At 40.1% G+C, this 22,837-nt stretch overlaps 1 protein-coding gene across 2 annotated transcripts in view; it reads right to left on the minus strand.

The window, feature by feature from the left end:
• The window catches only part of itgb6 (integrin, beta 6), a 90,070-nt gene that overhangs the window by 44,097 nt on the left and 23,136 nt on the right, over positions 1-22,837 (minus strand). For both annotated transcript variants that reach the window (XM_043693848.2, XM_043693845.2), the window contains exons 9-11: positions 17,640-17,729; positions 13,693-13,827; positions 8,173-8,590 (exon numbers count right to left, since the gene is read on the minus strand). In XM_043693848.2, the coding sequence (XP_043549783.1) occupies positions 8,173-8,590; positions 13,693-13,827; positions 17,640-17,729 (643 nt within the window). The remainder of the gene's footprint in view (positions 1-8,172; positions 8,591-13,692; positions 13,828-17,639; positions 17,730-22,837) is intronic.

The following is a 22,837-nucleotide window of genomic DNA, read 5'->3' on the forward strand; positions in this document are numbered from 1 at the left end:
CCATCTCCATCTCCTCTGCTCAAAGGAAAACAAACACAGTCTACCCAATCCCTCTTCATAACTAAAACTCTCCAGGCCATTCAACATCCTGGTAAATCTCTTTTAAACATGCTTGTGTGCAATCACATCCCTTTGATAATTGGATTCTAGAACTGCACACAATAATCTAGCTGTAGCATAACCAATATTTTATGCTGTTGCAGCATAAAGTCCCTGCTCCTAAACTCAATGCCTCAGCTAATAAAGTCAAGTATCCCGTATGCCTTCTTAACCATTTTATCCATCTGTCCTGCTACTTTAAGGGATTGGTGGGCATGCACACTAAGGTGTTTCTGATCCTTGGTGCTTCCCAGGGTCATACAGTTCCTCACGTATTCCCTTGCCTTGTTTGTCCTGTCCTACAGAATCACCTCACATTTCTCAGGGTTGAATTTCATTTACCGTTGACCAACCCATCTGACTAGCCTGTATATATTCAACTGTAATCTAAGACTATCCTCCTCACTATTTATCATTTCACCAATTTATATATAATCTGCAAATTTACTGGTCCACCCTCATACATTCAAGTCTAAATTGTTTAAATACACCACAAATAGCAAGGGAGGATTCTGGGTAATTCAAAATGGAGAATGGGAAAAATATTTCTGGCTGTAACAGCTGCTCCTTTTTTGAGGTATATTAGGTGTTGGAGGTGATTTCCTCGAATTCCAGGAGCAGCAATTACTGTTTCATATGCTGTTGCATAGTTTTGGAACTTCGGAGAAAAAAAGTCAAACAACAGCACTTTTAAAAGGGAGAGGAAGAGACAAAGCAAGCACATGGTTAGGTCAGTGCAAGAGAGAGAGAGAGAGACAGAAAACCCATACTGCTAACTGACACAGCAGTGAACTTGCACAGTTACAGTCTTTGCTGTTTGAATTCATGTATTGCTGGACATCAGAGTGCATCTGGGAAAATTAACAAACAGTGAAATTCACAACTAATCTTGGAGGAACCTGTTTGGGAGAGGTCGCAGCACAGAAACAGATAAGTGACTATATTAAGCATAGCCTTACAGTAAGTCTGCAGTTGTGAGTAGAGTGGGTTGTGAGTATGTTTTATTGAGAAATGTCTCTTGATTAAACTTAAAATATAAGCCATTAGTATTCATTTAACGTGGAGCAGTGTTTTGTCGAGGAATAAAAACAGTGCTATTTTCTGGGTTTGTAGATTGAAAGAAGCAACAATGGCCTTTAGTAGAGCAATATGCTCTTCTTGTCGGATGTGGGACATTTGGGAGAGTTTATGTGGGACGATTAAATCTGTAATAAATGCCTTTGGTTATAAATCCTATCAGATCAAATGGATTGGTTAGACCGACAGTTAGAGGCAATGAGGAATTTACAAGAGCAAGGGGATGTGATACATGGCAGTTATTTGTTCCTAGGATGATGACGTCAGCTTGTACGAGGGGGCATAACTACAAATTGAGGAGTGATAGATTTAAGACTGGTGTCAGAGACAGGCTCTTCTCTCAGAGAGTGGTAAGGGCATGGGGAATGCCCTACCTGCCAATGTAGTCAACTCAGCCACATTAGGGAGATTTAAACAATCCTTGGATAAGCACACGGATGATGATGGGATAGTGTAGGGGGACAAGCTGAGGGCCAAAGGCCTGTTCTGTACTTTATTGTTCTATGTTCTAAGTTATAGGAAGGGAGAAAAGTCGCAGATAGAGTCACATAGATGGGTTAACTCCAGGAAAGGCAAGAGAGGTAAGTGGTTAGTGCAGGAGTCTTCTGTGGCTATCCCCATTTCAAACAGGTATGCTGTTTTGGAAAATGTAGGGGGTGATGGATTCTCAGGGGAACGTAGCACGAACAGCCAAGTTTCTGGTATTGAGACTGCCTCTAATGCAATGAGGGGTACGTCGGCTTCCAAGTGATCAATTGTGTTAGGGGACTCTCTAGTCTGAGGTACAGACAGATGTTTCTGTGGCCAGCAGTAAAAAAAATCAGAATGATGTATTGCTTCCCTGCTGCCAGGATCAAGGATGTCTTAGAGAGAGTGTGGAAAGTTCTCACGGGGCACAGGGGACAGCAGGAGGTCATTATACACATTGGAATCAATGACATAGGAAGGGAAAAGGTTGGGATTCTGAAGGGAAATTACAGAGAGTTAGGCAGGGATTTAAAAAGGAGGTCCTCAAGAGTAATAATATCTGGATTACTCCCGGTGCTACGAGCTAGTGAGGGCAGGAACACATGGCTGTGGAGCTGGTGTATGGGAGAAGGATTCACATTTTTGGATCATTGGAAGCTCTTTTGGAGTAGAAGTGACCTGTACAAGAAGGACGGATTGCACCTAAATTGGAAGGGGAATAGTATACTGGCAGGAAGATTTGCTAGAGTTGCTCAGGAGGATTTAAACCAGTAAGGTGTTGGGGTGGGACCCAGACAGATAGGGAGGAAAGACATCAATCTGAGACTGGTACAGTTGAGAATAAAGGCAAGTCAAACAGTCAGGGCAGGCAGGGACAAAGCAGAGAACAAGGTAGGACTGATACATTAAACTGCATTTATTTCAATGCAAGAGGCCGAACAGGGAAGGCAGATGAACTCAAGGCATGGTTCGGAACATTGGACTGGGATATCATAGCAATTACAGAAACATGGCTCAGGGATGGACAGGACTGGCAGCTTAACGTTCCAGGATACAAATGCTACAGGAAGGCAGAAAGGGAGGCAAGAGAGAGGAGGGAGAGTGGTGTTTTTGATAAGGGATAGCATTACAGTTGTACTGAGGGAGGATATTCCCAGAAATCCATTCAGAGAAGTTATTTGGTTGGAACTGAGAAATAAGAAAGGGATGATCACCTTATTGGGATTGTATTATAGACCCCTAATAGTCAGCAGGAAATTGAGAAACAAATTTGCAAGGAGATCTCAGTTACCTGGAAGATTAATACAGTGATTATGGCAGGGGATTTTAACTTTCCAAACAGACTGGGACTGCCATAGTGTTAAGGGTTTAGATGGAGAGGAATTTGTTAAGTGTGAAGAAGAAAATTTTCTGATTCAGTATGTGGATGTATCTACGAGAGAAGATGCAAAACTTTGACCTACTTTTGGGAAATGAGGCAGGGCAGGTGACTGAGGTGTTAGTTGGGGAGCACTTTGTGGCCAGCGACCATAATTCTATTCGTTTTAAAATCGTGATGGAAGAGGATAGACCAGATCTAAAAGTTGAAGTTCTAAATTGAAGAAAGGCCACATTTGACGGTATTAGGCAAGAACTTTCAAAAGCGGATTGGGGGCAGATGTTTGCAGGTAAAGGGACAGCTGGAAAATGGGAAGCTTTCAGAAATGAGATAACGAGAGTCCAGAGAAGTATATTCCTATCAGGGTGAAAGGAAAGGCTGGTAGGTATAGGGAATGCTGGATGACTAAAGAAGTTGAGGGTTTGGTTAAAAAGAAGAAGGACGCATATGTCAGGTATAGATTGAGTGAATCCTTAGAAGAGTATAAAGGCAATAGAAGTATACTTAAGAAGGATATCATGAGGGCAAAAAGGGGTCATGAGATAGCTTTGGCAAATATAGAGTTAAGGAGAATACAAATTGTTTTTACAAATACCTTATAGACAAAAAGATATCTAGGGACAGAATAGGGCCCCTCAAAGATCAGCAAGGCGGCCTTTGCGTGGAGCCGCAGGAGATGGGGGGAGATACTCAATGAGTAATTTGCATCAGTATTTACTGTGGAAAAGGACATAGAAGATATTGAATGTAGGGAAATAGATGGTGACATCCTGAAAAATGTCCATATTACAGAGGAGGAAGTGGTGGATATCTTGAGGTGCATAAAAGTGGATAAATTCCTAGGACCTGATCAGGTGTACCCTAGAACTCTGTGGGAAGCTAGGGATGTGATTGCTGGGCCTTTTACTGAGATATTTGTCTCATTGATAGTCACATGTGAGGTACCAGAAGACTGCAGGTTGGCAAACGTGGTGTCACTGTTTACAAAAGGTGGTAAGGACAAACCAGGGAACTATAGACCAATGAGCCTGATATTGGTGGTGGGCAAATTGTTGGAGGGAATCCTAAGGGACAGGATGTACATGTATTTGGAAAGGCAAGGAATAATTAGGGAAAGTCAACATGGCTTTGTGCGTGGGAAATCATGTCTCACAAACTTGATGTAGTTTTTTGAAGAAGTAACAGAGTAACAAAGTAACAAAGTAACAAAGATGAGGGCAGATGTGATCTACACGGTCATTTGGTATGCTTTCCTTTATTGGTCAGAGTATTGAGTACAGGAGTTGGGAGGTCATATTGTGTCTGTACAGGACATTGGTTAGGCCACTGTTGGAATATTGTGCACAATTCTGGTCTCCTTCCTATCGGAAAGATGTTGTGAAACTTGAAAGGGTTCAGAAACGATTTACAAGGATGTTGCCAGGGTTGGAGGATTTGAGCTACAGGGAGAGGTTGAACAGGCTGGGGCTGTTTTCCCTGGAGCGGAGGTTGAGGGGTGACCTTATAGAGGTTTTTGAAATCATGAACGGCATCGATAGGATTAATAGACAAAATCTTTTCCCTGGGATGGGAGAGCCCAGAACTAGAGGGCATAGGCTTAGGGTGAGAGGGCAAAGATATAAAAGTGACCTAAGTGGCAATTTCTTCACACAGAGGATGGTATGTGTATGGACTGAGCTGCCAGAAGAAATGATGGAGGCGAGTATAATTGCAACATTTCAAAGGCATCTCGATGGGTATGTGAATAGCAAGTGTTTGGAGGGATATGGGCCAGGTGCTGGCAGGTGAGACTGGATTGGGTTGGGATATCTGGTTGGCATGGACAGGTTGGACTAAAGGGTCTGTTTCCATGCTGTACATCTCTATGACTCTCTGACACTATGACACCAACAATGATCCCTGCAAAAGTGCACTGGACATAGGCTTCCAATTACAAAAACAGTCCTGCACCATCACCTTCTGCTTCCTGCCACTCAGCCAATTCTGCATCCAAATTACCAAATTTCCATGTATCTTGCTATCAGTTTCCCAAGCAGGACCTTATCATAAGCCTTGCTGAAGTCCAAATAGACAATGTTGAATGCACTGCCACTTCAAAAAATTCAATTAGGTTTGTCAGACATGATCTCCCTTAACAAACATTACTTCTACGAGGCAAATACAAAGGCATTAAAGAAGAATGCAACCTTTTATCAATAGTATCTTCCTCTGGTAGCAACTGATTGTGGCTATCCATCGAAAGGGTTTTAGCAGTTATATTTCAATTTGTCAGACTTACAAATATTGACCAGATACGTATTCCCCTCGTGGGTTAGTGACAGGTCATACTTTTAAGCTAAGGGTTGTAGATTTAAAACGGACATGAGGAGGAATTACTTCTCTCAAAGGGTTGTGAATCTGTGGAATTTATGACCTCAAAATATGGCGGACACCCGGAAACTGAATAAATTTAAGGAGGAGATAGCTTTTTAATTCTTAACAGGTTAAAGGATTATGAGGAGCGGGCAGGAAAATGAAGGTTAAACCAGGATGAGATCGGTCGTGCTTGTGCTAAATGGTGGACCAGGCTCGAGGGCTGAGTTACCTACTCCTACTCCTAGTTCTTATATTCTTAGGTGTTAGAATAATCCTAAATCTTTCCAGCTTAGTTTGACATTTTGAATTCCCTTATCCAACTCAAAGTAACCTTAAAGATTAAATCCATTCTAACAGAATTAAGATTTTTTTTTCCACTTTCAGACAACAAATATGGTCAATGCATTACCTGATATCCGTGTAAGATCCTTTCAGAGTATTTTCATCATTTTCTTACTTTATTTCATTGGTGAAGAGGGATGAACACCTATTTAATGTCTGCAACTACTCCACAAAAATCCATTTTGCTACTTTCCTAAAGGACAAAATAAAATCTCTTCCACATGATCTACTCTTAGCTTAATGACTCAGCAGTGAATGAAGGTGTGGAGGCTAATTGCAGTGACAGTACACTGGCATCTCAATCAACACTTAATATTGTCACTTATTACTTTGCTGTTTGTGGGAACTTGCTGTACACAACGTGGCTGACCTATTTCCTGTTTTACAATAGTGACTACACTTCAAAATTACCTCACTGGCTGTGAAGCATTTTGGGATGCTCTGCTCATGAAAGATACTGCATAAAAGCAAGATTTTTCTTTGTTAATGATTAAAGGCTGTGGTTGTCTTGCTGCTGAAAAAAGGGGAAATAAAATTTCAAATTTGCATTTCTTTGCAAGTGAATAAGAGAAGGAAAGTAATAAAAATGTTCTGTGGTTACATGAAGGCATGATTGAAATTGTAGAAGACGAACAGCAGGAAACAACATCTGAAGGAACATTCATATATCAGACTGATGATGGTATCAAAAACAACATACTTTTGGTCTGGATTTCCCAATGTGTTGGAATGATATCAAGAAACAAAATAGTACACTTGATGGATGCAGGCTGAGACTGCGTTATTTTGTAGAGTTCACTCTCCTGGCGCAGATCCTTGCATGACAGGAATGCATATAAAACATTCAGGCAAAGAGCTCAATGACCTGATTCACAGCATGAATCAGTTTCTAACCATTAAGATCAAAATCAAATGTCAATATCAAACAATACCCAATACGAACTAAATCAGACCGAATGAGTTCTGAAAAATTGAGTTACACATCTGATTGAAGTGTGTGACTTTAGTCATGCTAAGCAGATTTATCTATCTATAATGGAAAATAGAATTGAAACGAGGACTAAACAAGACTCGTTTTTTTAAGAGAAAGCTAGGAAAATAACACTGCACTGGAACACATTGCATTTGCAAAGGGAAATTGAGCCTAACATTCCTTCTGTGTTCATACATGCTTTATAATTATTCATATGAGTTTTTTTACATGAATTGTGTCTGATCCCAATGATAGCCAATCACTCAGTCTCCAACAATTGAGAAATTCACAAACAAACATCAGTTCAATGCAAAACAAAGCCAACATATGACAATAAAATGTGTGAATTACTAAAATATGGCAAATCACTAAAGAACTAGATAAGAAATCACTTTGTTTAAGAATTTAATTATCAGAAATAGGTTTCAACAAATTGCTACTATTACATTATTTGGGCTTTCAATCATTATATTAACATCTATATTTGAATAATTTAAGTATTCTCTTTGAACTTTCAGAACTTTATAAGGGCTGAAAATGTGTTGCTGGAAAAGCGCAGCAGGTCAGGAAGGGCTCATGCCCGAAACGTCGATTCTCCTGCTCCTTGGATGCTGCCTGACCTGCTGCGCTTTTCCAGCAACACATTTTCAGCTCTGATCTCCAGCATCTGCAGCCCTCACTTAGGTGAATTGGCCATGCTAAATTGCTCGTAGTGTTAGATGCATTACTCAAGGGTAAATGTAGGGGAATGGGTCTGGGTGGGTTGCTCTTTGGAGGGTCAGTGTGAACTTGTTGGGCCAAAGGGCCTGTTTCCACACTGTAGGGAATCTAATCTTAATAAAAAACATGGGTTGTCTTCTCTGGATTAGCGGAGGCTGAGGGAAGGTAGAAGTCTATAAAATTATGACATGCATAGATAAGGTTGATGGTCAGACTATTTTTCTCAGAGTTGATATGTCTAATACTAGGGGGCATGTATTTAAGGTGGAGGGGGGGAGTTCAAAGGAAATGTGAGGGGCAAGTTTTTTTTACATGGACTTTTAGGAGTCTGGAACGTGCTGCCAGAGTGGTGGTGGAGGCAGATACAATGGAGATGTATAAGGAACTTTTGGAAAAGCACATGAATGTGCAAGGAATGGACGGATATGGACCAAAGCCGGCCGACGGGATTAGTTTAATTTGGTGTCATGCTCAGTCCAACATCATGGGCTGAAGGCCCCACTTCAATGCTGTACTGTTCTATGTTCTATCTATGTAGAGGTTTCTAAAGTGCTAACAAGTTTATCAATCATTTTTCACAGTTAACTGTTAAGTCAGTTCAAGATCATTGGGTGATTTCAGGTGAATATTAAGACTTGAATTTGAGTTTTTTATTTATTGCAAGTTTAGTGACAATTATGATTGTGGTTAAACATGAGAAATAATTGTATAAATGGCAATTTGTCTAAGATAGCTGAATTCAAAACAAAACTTTACATACCTGCACACAGAAGTCCTTTAAATCTCACACACGAAAAGTCATCACATTCACAATAGGCACCATATATTCGTCCAAATTCAGAAGGATGACAGACACACTGCCCACAGTAGCAGTCTCCTCGACCATTGCAGGAAATATTTTCTGCACTGTGCTTGCAGCTACCTGTGTTTATGTTCTCTTCTGTACATTCACAATGAGGACCTAATCGGCCGGCATTGCAAACACATACACCACACTGGAAAGAGCCACTGCCGTTGCTGCATCTTGAGCTATTGTGCTCTGCATTTGATTGGCAGCTGCAGCTACAAGCTGGCTGTATCTCAATCTCTAGGCTGTCTCTGAATCCAAAGGGCTTGATTACGATATGCTTAGGTTCATTCAGACATTCTTCCAATTCTACAGTCACATTGAAAGAGACCTACGGTTAAATAAAAATAATGCATTAATAAATACCTCATTTGTAAATGTGTGTAAGTTATTAGAGTATAGCGTGCAGCCAATCATCTATCACACTGTTTATACATTTATTTTACACATGATGTTCATATAATCTAGGATTTCTATTTTTTAAAGTTAACTGTAATTATGGATTTTATTTGTTACCATACAAAAGACTCATGAATGGCATCAGAGAATGTAAAGTCAGGGTCAAGGAGCAGAATGGATACCTATCTGATTGCAAAACAGAAAACAGAAAGACATGGTAAAGGGTAATTATTCAGAATGGCAAAAAGTCGAAGATGGAACACCACAAAGATCAGTATTGGGATCCTTGTTGTTTATAATTTATGTTACCGATTTAGACAATGAAATCAAGAATACAATTTCTGAATTTCTAAATGACACCAAATCAGATGGGGTAGTTAATGCTACAAGAAGTTACAAGAAGATATTAATAAGCCTGCAAATTGTTCATATAATTACCAAATGACTTTCAACATAAATGTCAGCTAGCATATTTGGCAAGAATCATGAGGATTTAATTTTGTACTTAGAATTTAGGAAGGTCTGGGAGTAAATTACACAAATGATTTGCAGGAAGGAAGCAAATGTACTGTAGCTGCAAAACTGCTGGAAAGTTGCGAGAGGGATACAAACAGTTTACAGAGAGAAAATGAATAATTAAGTAAGTGGGCAAACAGTTGGCAAATGGAGTTTATTGCAGTAAATTGTGAAGTTGTTCATTTTGGAAGGGAGAACAAAGGAGCAGAGGACTATTTAAATGGAGAAAAACTGAAGAAAGCTGCAACACAAAGGTTATTGTGCAAAATAGAGAGAGCTAGCAAACAGGTATAGGAGTAATCAGGATGGTTCAAGGAATGTTGACCCTTATTTCGGTGTATAAAGTCGGCAAGTTTTACTGCAGGCAATAACCACCTCCAAAGAAACAACCTAACTAGCTCCCCTTGACATGCAATGGTGTCACTGTCACTGAATCAACCGCTATCAACATTCTTGGGGTTACCATTGACCAAAAACTCAACTGGATTCGCCACACAAACACAGTGGTTACAATAGCAGGTACTGCTAGGAAACTGCAGTGAGTAACTCACTTCCTGACTCCCCAGTGTCTATTCAACATCTCGAATCACAAGTCAGGAGTGTGATGGATGACTCACCACTTGCCTGGATGGGTGCAGCTCCAACAACACTAAAGAAGGTTGACACCATCGAGGTCAAAGCACAGAACATAGAACATAGAACATTACAGCGCAGTACAGGCCCTTCGGCCCTCGATGTTGCGCCAACCTGTCATACCAATCTGAAGCCCATCTAACCTACACTATTACATATACATCCATATGCTTGTCCAATGACGACTTAAATGTACTTAAAGTTGGTGAATCTATGACAAAGCATTCCATACCCTTACTACTCTCTGAGTAAAGAAACTACCTCTGACATCTGTCCTATATCTATCACCCCTCAATTTAAAGCTATGCCCCCTCGTGCTCACCGTCACCATACTTGGAAAAAGGCTCTCCCTGTCCACCCTATCTAACCCTCTGATTATCTTATATGTCTCTATTAAGTCACCTCTCAACCTTCTTCTCTCCAACAAAAACAGCCTCAAGTCCTTCAGCCTTTCCTCTTAAGACCTTCCCTCCATACCAGGCAAAATTCTAGTAAATCTCCTCTGAACCCTTTCCAAAGCTTCCACATCCTTCTTACAATGCGGTGACCAGAACTGTACACAATACTCCAAGTGCGGCTGCACCAGAGTTTTGTACAGCTGTAGCATAACCTCATGGTTCTGGACATTGATCCCTCTATTAATAAAAGCTAAAACACTGTTTGTCTTCTTAGCAACTCTGTCAACCTGGGTGGCAACTTTCAAGGATCTGTGTACCTGGACATCGAGATACACTACCAAGAATCTTACCATTAACCCATTACTTTGCATTCTGGTTACTCCGACCAAAGTGAATCACCTCACACTTGTCCTCATTAAACTCCATTTGCCACCTCTCAGCCCAGCTCTGCAGCTTATCTATGTCTCTCTGTAACCTACAACATCCTTCGTCACTATCCACAACTCCATCGACCTTAGTGTCGTATGCAAATTTACTAACCCAGCCTTCTACGCCCTCATCCAGGTCATTTATAGAAATGACGAACAGCAGTGGACCCAACACTGACCCTTGCGGTACACCACTAGTAACTGGACTCCAGGATGAACATTTCCCATCAACCACCGCCCTCTGTCTTCTTTCAGCAAGCCAATTGCTGATCCAAACTGCTATATCTCCCACAATCCCATTCCTTTGTATTTTGTACTTTGGGGAACCTTATCGAACGCCTTGCTGAAATCCATATACACCACATCAAGCGGTTTACTCTCATCTACCCCTTTGGTCACCTTCTCAAAGAACTCAATAAGGTTTGTGAGGCACGACCTACCCTTCACAAAACCATGCTGACTATCCCTAATCAAATTATTCTTTTCTAGATGATTAGAAATCCTATCTCTTATAACCTTTTCCAACACTTTACTAACAACTGAAGTAAGGCTCACTGGTCTATAATTACCTGAGTTGTCTCTACTCCCCTTCTTGAACAGAGGAACCACATTTGCTATCTTCCAGTCTTCTGGCACTATTCCTGTAGACAATGACGATTTCAAGATAAATGTCAAAGGTTTGGCAATCTCCTCCCTGGCTTCCCAGAGGATCCTAGGATAAATCCCATCTGGCCCAGGGGACTTATCTATTTTCACACTCATAGAACATAGAATAAAGCAGTCGGTTTGATTGGCTTCAAATCCACTACCTCCACCACCAATGCTCAGTAGCAGTAGTGTGTAATATCTACCAGATGCACTGCATCACAGATCCTGAGATAGCAGCTTCTAAACCCATGATCACTTCCATCTAGAGGGACAAAGGCAGCAGATACATGGGAACACCACAACCTGCAAGTTCCCCTCCAAGCCACTCACCATCCTGACTTGGAAATATATCACCATTCCTTCACTGTCACTGGGTGAAATTCCTGGAGTTCCCCCTCAAAGAGCATTGTGGGTCAACATACAGCATGTGGATTGTGTGATTCAAGAAAGCAGCTCACCACCACCTCCTCAAGGACAACTGGGATTGACAATAAATGCTGGCCATACACACGAGTAAATAACAGCAGAAGGTGCTGGTGACAGCACATCTGGAGTATTATTAACAGTTAAGGACCCCTTATTTAAGGAGAGATATGATTTCATTGGAGGCAATACATAGAATGTTCCCTGGAATGATGCCTGACATAGTCGAAAGTGTGTTGCTGGAAGAGCACAGCAGGTCAGGCATCATCCGAGGAACAGAAAAATCGACGTTTTGGGCATAAGCCCTTATCCCCTGGTATCGAGGGCTAGTCTTATGAGCAAAGGCTGAAAAAACTGGAACTCCACTTATTGTAGTTGAGATAATGAGAATGAGAGGTAATTTCATTGCAAAATAGAGGATTCTTGAAGTCTAAATTGAGAAGAAATTTCATTTCTTAGAGGGTTGCAAGTCTTTGGAACTACTTGCCACAGAGAGCTGTGGAGATAGAGTCCTTGTGTATATTTAAGGTTGAATTAGATTCTTGATCAGTTGGGGAATAAAGGGTTAGAGGAAAAGGCAGGAATTTGGGGAAGTTTGATTCAGCCATGATCCTGTTGAATGATAGAGCAGACTTGAGGAGTTGAATGGCCTACTCTTCCTATTTCTGATGGTCTTATAATCTTAAGTTCTAAATTACTAATAGGAAGAGATGAAATTAACAAGGCCTTAAGAAAGAAAACAAAATATTCGGGTTGAATATAATCATAATGAGCCAAATTGAAAAGTAAAATAAAATATGTTAAACTTGTATCAGACCACACCTGGTGTATTGCATATAACTGTCATTGCTATTTTACAATAAATATACAGCTGAGAATGTACAATAAAGATTTACAAGGATATTTTAAGGAGGATATACCTATCAAAAAAAGATAAACAGGTTGCCTCTTTCAGCTTGTAAAATGAAGGCTAAGGAGTGACCTATCAGAGGTCTTTTAAATTATGTATGGTGAATAGATGAAGCGCTAAATTTGTTTTTGGAGCTATGGAAATTTTATGGATCTTTACAACAGCTGGGTGAATCCCAGATGAAGATGTCCCATCCCCATTTTTGACAGATCCTATTTTAGTCGGTAAGGTTCAGAGGTGGGGCATGATTCACACAAGATGTCCTCATCCCATGAATGAATATGAACAAACAGCACGTGACTCTGTGGTTAGGACTGCTGCCTCACAGTGCCAGGGATCTGAGTTTGATTTCACTCTCAGGTGACCATCTGTGTAGAGTTTACACATTTTCCCCATATCTGTGTGGGTTTCCTCTGGGTGTTGTGGTTTCCTCCCACAGTCCAAAGATGTGCAGGTTAGATGGTTAGCCATGGGAAATGTAGGTAGGGGGGGTGGATCTGGGTGGGATTCTCTTCAGATGGTCCATGTGGACTCAATGGGCCAAATGACCTGCTTCCACACAGTGTAAGAAGTCTATGATAATTTTGTAATCTTCCAGCAAGTGACATTCCTACAATAACAAGACTTGATACTGATCATTAAAAATGATGGGGTTAGTGGATTACAGTGCTGCTTCAGACTGTCACAAATGTTTAACCTATAAAAAACAATTTTAAAATCCTTTTAATATAATGGCCTTTATGGAGAGTTGACCCATTCACTTCCCTTTATTATCGTCCTTGTAACATAGCTGTTATAACTGTGACATACCCCCGAGTTGGTCCGAAACGCCTTGCTTCTGTTTCTCCCAGCAGGAGGAAACAAAGTAACTTTGAGCAATGGCTATTGGTTTCCTTCAGATTTTTTGTCTTTTTTTCCCACATTGACCCACTGAATTCTATTTCTAGTTCAATACATGTGACTGAGTGATAGAGGTTGCGTTTCAAGGTATTAAAATCAACACTTTAAAAAAGAATTTTTGACAATCAGACATATAACATTCTGACTTGTTTGCTCAGTTAGGAAAATTAAGGCATACTGTGTCTCCAATGTAGAGATGAGAACATTTTTTCTGTCCTTGGAGGATAGCACCATCTTGACAGATAGCAGTGAAATAGAACCGCACTCCATCAGTATCTCCTGTCACTTCCAGCTCCACCTCTGATCGCAGTTCCTGAAATGGCAGGGAAGATATCAGAGAATCATACACCACAAGGTTCCATTCCATTGTGTCTGCACTAGTTATCTTTTTCATTCTATTTACATGCCCTATTCCCACACGCTTTATATTTTTTTGCGAATACTGGTCTACATTCATTTTTAAATGTGCAATGAATTTTGCTCCATTAACCTCCTCTAACAGAGAATCCCAAATTGGATTGTCCTATCTATTGTGGGGAGGGAAAATTTAGGCAATTTTCCACATTGTCAGGTAAATTCATTGGGGTAACATGTTATTAAATTGAGTCGCTCATGAAGTTTCCTTGCACATCCCAATCACTGTATCTAGTCAATAGAAATTCTTACCAGCAAGATCTTGGCTTAAGTGCAGACTTGTGAGAGTAGACTTTGAATTCAGCTAATTTAAGTTTACTCTTTATCATTGTTTATACAAAAATAATATATACACATTGTATTTTTATTTCAGTTTACAATACCTGCGTAAAGCGTGTAACTTAAGAAGTATTGAGACATGCAAGAATTTATTTTACGTTTCTGTGAAAGACACTGACAATTATTTAAGGAGAGAATTCAACATTATAATACCTCATTGGTATGCAGGTGGTAGCAACATGTTTGCACTGAATAAACAAGTCTCTAATTCTGCTCATTCCAAGCACAGTGCAGCAGAGGCTTGCACAAACCTGCCACCTTCTTTACCTGCAGACTGTGAATCAGACAATGTTAGAAGCCTGCAGAAACTTAGTCATTGTGGCAAAGGAATTTTTGTTTACTTCTCACATTTATTACTCAGTTGCCTACGCAGCACAAACGGGCAGCTCCTTTTGCATTAGTGGCAAAACTTGAAAGTGCACCTGGAAGAAATTTTAACAAGGGCAAACAACCTTACAAAATCTGACCATATGTATTGGTTGATGAACCCACAGAAAACCGAGTCAATTTGTATTGGCAAGATAAAGAGCAAATCTAGAGTTTAATGCATGCTTGAACAAATCTGATCCAGCAGGTGATAGTTTACTGTATATTCAAACTTCAGAATGAAGGGAAAGATTAAGTTTCACCTGACAAATCTTTCAGGAATGTAATTCAAAAGGTCGAAGAATTAGTTTTGAATCTTTTTTACTGTGCTTTATTTGGACTGATCTAAAACACTGAAGTACATCTGAACCAGCTGCACATTCTTCATATTAACTGTAGGATCCAATTAAAGTGTTTATTCCATTCACACCATGTAATTGTTTACTGGAAGTCTGAGATTTTTCAAAGAGATTGACTCTTTACTCTGAAGTGGCTTAGAAAGTACACTATAGTATATCAATAACAGACAAATTAGGGATGGGCAATAAATGGAAACCTTGCCAGTGGCTTTAACATTTTAAGAATCAATTATTGATTGACTGAAAAAGGTTTGTTAAGATAGTACCAAGGAGAACTCATGATGTAGTGGGTAAGGAGACAGGAAGGGGATCAGCTGGTGGACACTTAACCAATTGCTAGTAATGTTTGACTACAGACTAATGCATTACCCTTCTGGATCTTTTCCATGAGATGAGGAAGATCCAATAATGTCATTCGGATGATGATGCAATCTTTACTGCTGATTCCATCACCTTTCCCATCTATCTGCTCCACCCTCCTCTCCGACCTATCACCTTCTCCCTCACCTTCATCTATCTATTGTTCTCTCAGCTACCTTCCCCACCAAACCCACTCCCCTCCCATTTATCTTTTTTATTGAATTACTTACAGTGTGAAAACAGGCCCTTCGGTCCAACAAGTCCACACTGACCCGCCAAAGCGCAACCCATTCTCCTACATTTCACCCCTTCATCTAACACTACAGGCAATTTAGCCAGGTCAATTCACCTAACCTGCACATTTTTGGACTGTGGGAGGAAACCGGAGCACCTGGAGGAAACCCACGCAGACACGGGGAGAATGTGCAAACAATCAGTCGCCTGAGGCGGGAATTGAACCCGGGTCTCTGGCACTGTGAGGCAACAGTGCTAACCACTGTGCCGCACAGTACTCCGACCCACAAGCCTCATTCCTGATGAAGGGCTTATGCCGGAATCGTTGATTGTACTGCTCCTCAGATGCTGCCTGAACTGCAGTGCTTTTCCAGCACCACACTCCTGACTCTGCAGTCCTCATTTTCTCCTTGCTGATTGACGTGTCACTGCCTCCAGTGCTGGCTCCTCCAGTGAAAGCTGACAACAAATACTAAGGCCTCCAATGAGAAATCCAGCTAATTTCAACATTCCTGTGCACCAAAAGGAGTGCTCCTCTGGGCTCCACAAAGAACTCCAGGTATTTTTGGCGTTTAAACTTCCCCGAGACAGACAGAAATGTTGTCACAGGAACACAGTGGTGTGTTGAAGCTTGCGTCATTTGTATGAACCAAACATAAGTGTTTGGCAAGGTGGACAGGTGACCACCGTACTCCCTTGCCAACATTTTTGATTCAGGAATTCTACGATGTTCCAGTGAAGCTCAACACAAGCTGGAGCAACGACACCTCATCTTCTTCCGAGGCTCCTTACAGCCTTAGGACTCAACATTGAGTTTAACAATTTCAGAATGTGATCTGCCTCCTCCATGGTTGTTATTTTCCCCTCACACCCCAAGATCCTGCATTGTGTGGGTTGGTCCCTGCGCAGCCAACCCACTTTCAATTATTCACACTTCTCCTTAGCACCCTACATAGCATTTATCCCTCTCTCAACTTCTCATCAGATATCTCTTTGTTTGCTATGCCTTTTTTCTCCTTCTCTCTCTGGACTCCATCCTTATGTACTCTATTCACTCCCCAAACACCCCCACCCTGTCATCAGTACAAATATCAGCCTTTCACAGCTATCTTCAGTTCTGACAAAAGGTCACTTGAATTGAAATGTTACTCTGTTTTCTCTCTACAGATGCTGCCAGACCTGCTGTGTTTCACCAGAACTCTCTGTTTTTGTTTCAGATTTGTGGCATCCACAGTTATTTGTGTTTATTTTAATAAAAGTAGACAGACAGGTGCAGCAAGCCATTAGGACAGTAAATGGTATATTGATCTTCATTGCAAGTGGATTTGAATTCAGAAATAAGGATGTCTTGCTGCAGTTATACAGGACCTTGGTGAGACCATCCCTACCGAAGAGATGATACAGGCAGGTAGAGAGTGCAGTAGAGATTTATTCAATTCATACAGGGATGGTTCTATTGAGTCTGTAATCACTGGCGTTTCGAATAATAAGAGGGGATCTGATTGAAATGTATAAAATTCTAACAGGGCTGGACAGTCTCGATACAGCAAGGACATTTCCTCTGATTGGGGAGTCTTGACCAGGGGATACACTCTCAGGATACGGGATAGATCCTCTCGGACGAGGATGAGAAAAATTTCTTCCCTCAAATGCTAGTGAACCTGTGGAATTCTGTATCACAGAAGGCTGTGGAATCTAAGCCACTAAATATTTTCAAGAAGGAAACAGATGGAGTTATTGATTTTAAAGACATCAAGGGGTATAGGAAAGAAGTGGGAATATGACACCTAGATAGAGGATCAGCCACGCTGAATGGTGGAGCAGGCTAGGAACTTCCTATTTTGGTCTGGCTCCCATGCTGGTGCTGACATGGACGCTGGCTGTTTAACCCTGATTCACACTCGCACTTGAACTTAAAATCAATGCCTACATGTCTGACTTCACAAAGTGTCCCGATATTTATAAAGAAATGAGTAACTAATCATAAATGTTATCATGGTAATTGGTTTTGAGTTTCTCCTTTTCTGTTCAATGACAAAATACAAAAATGTACCTTGTAGGCCTTAATAATCAATTGAAGGATATTTCCAGAATCACTTGCGAGTCGCCCCACTGTGGCACCAGGTATCAGTGTTGCATAATTCTACAAGAATGTAACGATTAGGTGAAAATTAATTTTAAAAGCAACAGATGCTCCCATAAAATAAATTGCTGTATAATTGTAAGTATGCACCTTTATTCCTAAAACTGTGAATGGCTATGATAAAATCTAATAATAATGGAGGGTAACTAATGCAGTCACAGTTTCTGTAAATCAATTGACTTTTATTGGAAATACTGTAGCTACTGACTTGAACATTTTGCCTATTCTCAAACTCGGATTTAATTTAATGTTGTCGACGGACATAGTTTTCTAAATTGTAATGATGTGAAGTGTAATAATGTCAAATCTAGAACTGTTAGTAGTTTTCCAAGTACTTGGAGACTAATGCATATCATGTGCAACATAGTGGTGACTAAAGTGACAAAAATATTAAATCAACCGACAACACATTGCAAAATGTAAAAAGGCTACCACCATTAAGCCAGAGAAATACAAGTGAGCAACAAAGACCTTATTTAAAGCAGCAGTAATTATTATATGTTTTTCTCTTGTCAACTTGCAATTCAAATAACAGTACAAATATAAAAAGAGAAATTATATTGAACATTAGATTCCAGTTCTTCAATGCACACAGTGAATATAGAGCAAACGGGAATTAATCTATTTAAGTTAATTGAGTCAATTGTTTCAGTGTGTGTTTCAACATATCTGTAAACATTGTTATGTTCAATTCTTCTGTTTAATTATAGGAGCCTGCTCATGATGCTTGTTTGGTTCACACTGACTCAGAAATGGAAACAAAGCTGTAGAAAGTGCTGGAAGCTGAACCTTGGAATAAACATTTTAAAGCACTGTGAACAAAAACCTGCTACACATAGAACTAGTGTTATCCCTGTATAGATTGGAGATAAAAAGTACATAATATCAGTATGTAGTTGATGAAAACGAGTTGGCAGAAACCTGGAGAATGTCATCAGTAAATGTTACTTCAGCAATGCAAATAGATTGTGAAACACTGCACTCTCAAAATGGTACCAATATTGTAGCAATAGAATATTTATCAACTGCAAAAATGGTCCTCACTTTAATGAGGAACATGCTTTAGCTACAACATACATGCACAGAAGTCCAACATAATGGAGAATATCCACTCAGTTGCACTTATCCAAACAGATGTATTCATTTGTCTTGTATCAAGTTACTCTTGCTGTTTTGGGGAAGAGTCAGATTATGTATTTACTAGAGCACTCACAATGAGGTGTGATGCTACAGGAACACAAGATCTGTAAACATCTCAAAGAACTACACAAAATAAAGAAACAAATAGAATTTTGAGAAGATTTTTAGCTCAGGTTGGGGTTCTGGATGTAGGTTTGCTCGCTGAGCTGGAAGGTTCATTTCCAGACATTTTGTCACCCTACTAGGTAACATCTTCAGTGGGCCCCAGGCGAAGCACTGCTGATAATTCCTGCTTTCAATTTATATGTTAGGTTTCTTTGGATTGCTGCTGTCATTTCCTGTGGTGAAGTTATTTCCTGTTCTTTTTCTCAGGTGATGGTAGATGGGGTATAACTCGATGTGTTTGTTGATAGAGTTCTGGTTGGAATCCTATAGAGTCTATGCTTCTAGGAATTGTCGTGCATGTCTTTGCCTGGCTTGTCCTCGGACGGATGTGTTGTCACAGTTGAAGTGGTGTCCTTCCCTGTCTGTATGTAAGGATACTAGTGAGATAGGGTCATGTTGTTTTGTGGCTAACTGGTGTTCATGTATCCTGGTGGCTAGTTTTCTGCCTGTTTGTCCAAAATAAAATACCATGCAAGGAGTGTAACAAACACTACATTGGACAAATAGGCAGAAAACTAGCCACCAGGATACATGAACACCAACTAGCCACAAAATGACATGACCCTCTCTCAATAGCATCCTTACATACGGATCAGGAAGGACACCATTTTGGGTGGGACAACACATCCGTCCTAGGACAAACCAAACAAAGACATGCACAAGAATTCCTAGAAGCATGGCATTCCAACCAGAAATCTATCAACAAACACATCGAGTTAGACCCCATCTACCATCCCCTGAGAAAAAGTACAGGAAGTGACTTCACCACAGGAAATGACATCAACCCAAATAAACCCTAACATATAAATAGAAAGCAGGAATTTTCAGCAGTGCTTCGCCTGAGGCCCACTGAAGATGTTACCTAGTAGGGTGATGGAACGTCTGGAAATGAACCTTCCAGCTCAGTGAGCAAACGTACATCCAAAAAAATGGAAAATAATTGATTGCCCAAGATATAACAAAATAATTTATATCAAAAACATGACTACTAGTCATAAATTATTTCCGACACTTGTCTCAAATGGGGCATTTGCTAATGTGTGTTTGCATATCAGTGTTGGAAAACCCCATTAGAATATGGAATACACAATCTTTACATAAATGAAAAGAAACTGTTTGGTGATCGTGCAAATCGAAATGTCAATAATCAAATGGCAAACCTACATTGTGTTGAAGAATATCTCAAACAGTTATAATGAAATGTACAAATCCAGTTGGACAAATTATTTTTCAAAAGGTGCTGAATGAGAACCTAAATACGTATTTCCTATGGGTATTACACTGAGGTATTGAACAGAGCTTCAGAGAACTGTTTGACATTCTTTATATTTCATTAGTCAACTGTTTAATAATGTTGCTTACCAAAATTAAATTAAGTGGCTGAGTAGAACTCTGCTCATTACCAAAGCGGATCTTAATGAAAATTAAGATTGAATGGGAGAAAAACTATTTTTATTGGTGAAAGTTGAGGTTATAAGTTAAAACAGATCCTCAATGTGCCATTCAGCACTGAGCAGCAAAACAACATAGGAAGCCAAATATAATGTTCACTGGTTGAAATCATTCAGGCTGCTGACCAAAATCAATCTTGATGACAGTAAAATTCTGTTAAAGTGTTGTAATCTAAAATAATGTGTTATGTTTGAGTCAGAAACTTGTCGTTAATCTTTGGAATGCTCGTGAGAGAAATTGCAAACCAGGTCAGATGTCAACTCATTGATCTAAAAAGAACTTCCAGGAGGGAAAAGGAAGAGGAAATTACCCAAGATACCCTCTTGACAGCCACACTTCCAAATGCAACTTTAAAGAGAGAGCATTTTTCATTTCTTTTAACATAACTTATTAATTTATCTTTTTCATCACTCAGTTGCATGAACTACAGGTATCCATTTTTCAAAACAAAAGAGAAATTTGACGTCAAACAACTGAATTCATAATCAATCAAACAGTTCAGCCATAAAATCAATGGCCCGCCCAGCATACCCGTATCGTAGCAGAAGTTGAATTGTAATGGTTTAAGTCCAATTGCATGAACTAGGCTAATATTTCAATATAGTGTTGAAAGAGTGTTGCACCATAGGGAAGACCTTTCTAAATTGGGGTCAGGACCCCCAAGTGGGATTCATGAGCTAACATTTTGAGTGTGAGATCTGAGGCAGAAATGGCTGCCAAGGAGTTCAGACCAAGTTACAACTGCAGTGCTCCCCCTTTAATGGGCCTTTGCTCTCACAGATCTCATTGAGAGGATCATGTCAATTTTCAAGCCTCAAAATGGGGACACATTCAGAAAAAGTTGGAGAAGCACTGTTGTAGAGATGTCAGGGTCAAATGAAATGAAAAATAAAGCAACATCTACTTCTTCATGTGATATAAACGGTCATGTGGTTATATTTGAAGGAAAAAAAGGAAGTCCTCTTGATGTCTAGCCAAAATATCAATCAAAAGCAGCAAAATAAATTATTTGTTTTTTTGGTTTTGGATGTAGGTTTGCTTGCTGAGCTTGAAGGTTCATTTCCAGCTGTTTCGTCACCCTACTGGGAAACATCTTCAGTGGGCCTGCTGACAATTCCTACTTTCTATTTATATGTTAGGGCTTCTTTGGGTTGGTGATGTCATTTCCTGTGGCAAAGTCACTTCCTGTTCCTTTTCTCAAGGGTGGTAGGTAAGTAGGTTCTCAAAACTCGCTAAAATTATTTGGTTATTTGTCTCATTAGTAAGACTTTTGGGTTGGAAGTTCTGCTACACCCAATAAGCTGCTGACCTCCCTGATGTGTTAAAATATTGATAGTTTTCTTCTGGATCCTTTGTTTAATATTTAATTTCTACACAATAAAACAGTGGCCCTGAACAATGTGGGCTATGGTGGGAAATTTGGCAGAATTGTCCAAGAAGTTTAGTGAGTACTATATTGGTTTCAGGAGCAACTCACTATATTTTTTTGACTTGGAGGAAGCTTGGGTTTACAGTCACAAAAAGAAGTATGACATAGCAGAGAAGATGGTATTGATTACCCTAGCTGAGTAGAGAAGTTCATTGACCTTCTCCGTACAATGCTTTGCATTCCTTTAGGTGGCTATAATCCAGAGGGCACCTTGATCCAGGCTGGCATAATGTGGTGTCTTGGTCCCTGTAGTAAGAGGACATCCCGTAATCCATATCACTGCTTGTAAAGTGCAGCTTTGATTTTCTCCTGTATACCATGAGGGTAAATGTCAATGAGTGTACAATGTAGCCCCAGACTGACAGTGCTTGTCTGGTTGCACAATGGGCTTTTAAAGATGGGGCTGACACCAGAGATGCTGATTAACTCCAGCACTGGTGATTTGTCCTGGGAATTATGAGTTCAGGGAATAGGGCTGGAATTGGATGAGAGGGATACCATAGGGGCGGGATAGTTAGTTAATAAGGCATATTAGTAAAATATGATGAAAGATCTTGCTAGGCCATGCTGTCAACAACTCCAAAAACCCTGACAAATGACACTAAACTGAAAAAAGTAAGGTTTAGCCCAGTGTCACACAATTCTTAATAAAACATCAGCTTCAGATGTTCACTTCCGTAATCCTGACCATTGTATTGGGTTTTAGAAGGTTCAATCTTCTTCAGCTTAGTTCCTATTTTTCTGTTACTCAATCACAATCCTAATTCAGCTATACACTTATTAAGGATTTCTACCATTTCTTTTGGCTATTGTGACGTTACAATGCCCGAGTAAGGACACTGCAACAACTGAATTGATGGCACTCAATTGTTAGGAGAAAGTGAGGACTGCAGATGCTGGAGATCAGAGTCAAGAGTGTGGT

This window comes from Chiloscyllium plagiosum, unplaced genomic scaffold (genome assembly GCF_037043375.1).
Source record: "Chiloscyllium plagiosum isolate Xiang-an unplaced genomic scaffold, Cpla_swu_hap1 HiC_scaffold_7, whole genome shotgun sequence".
Classification (NCBI taxonomy): Eukaryota; Metazoa; Chordata; class Chondrichthyes; order Orectolobiformes; family Hemiscylliidae; genus Chiloscyllium; species Chiloscyllium plagiosum.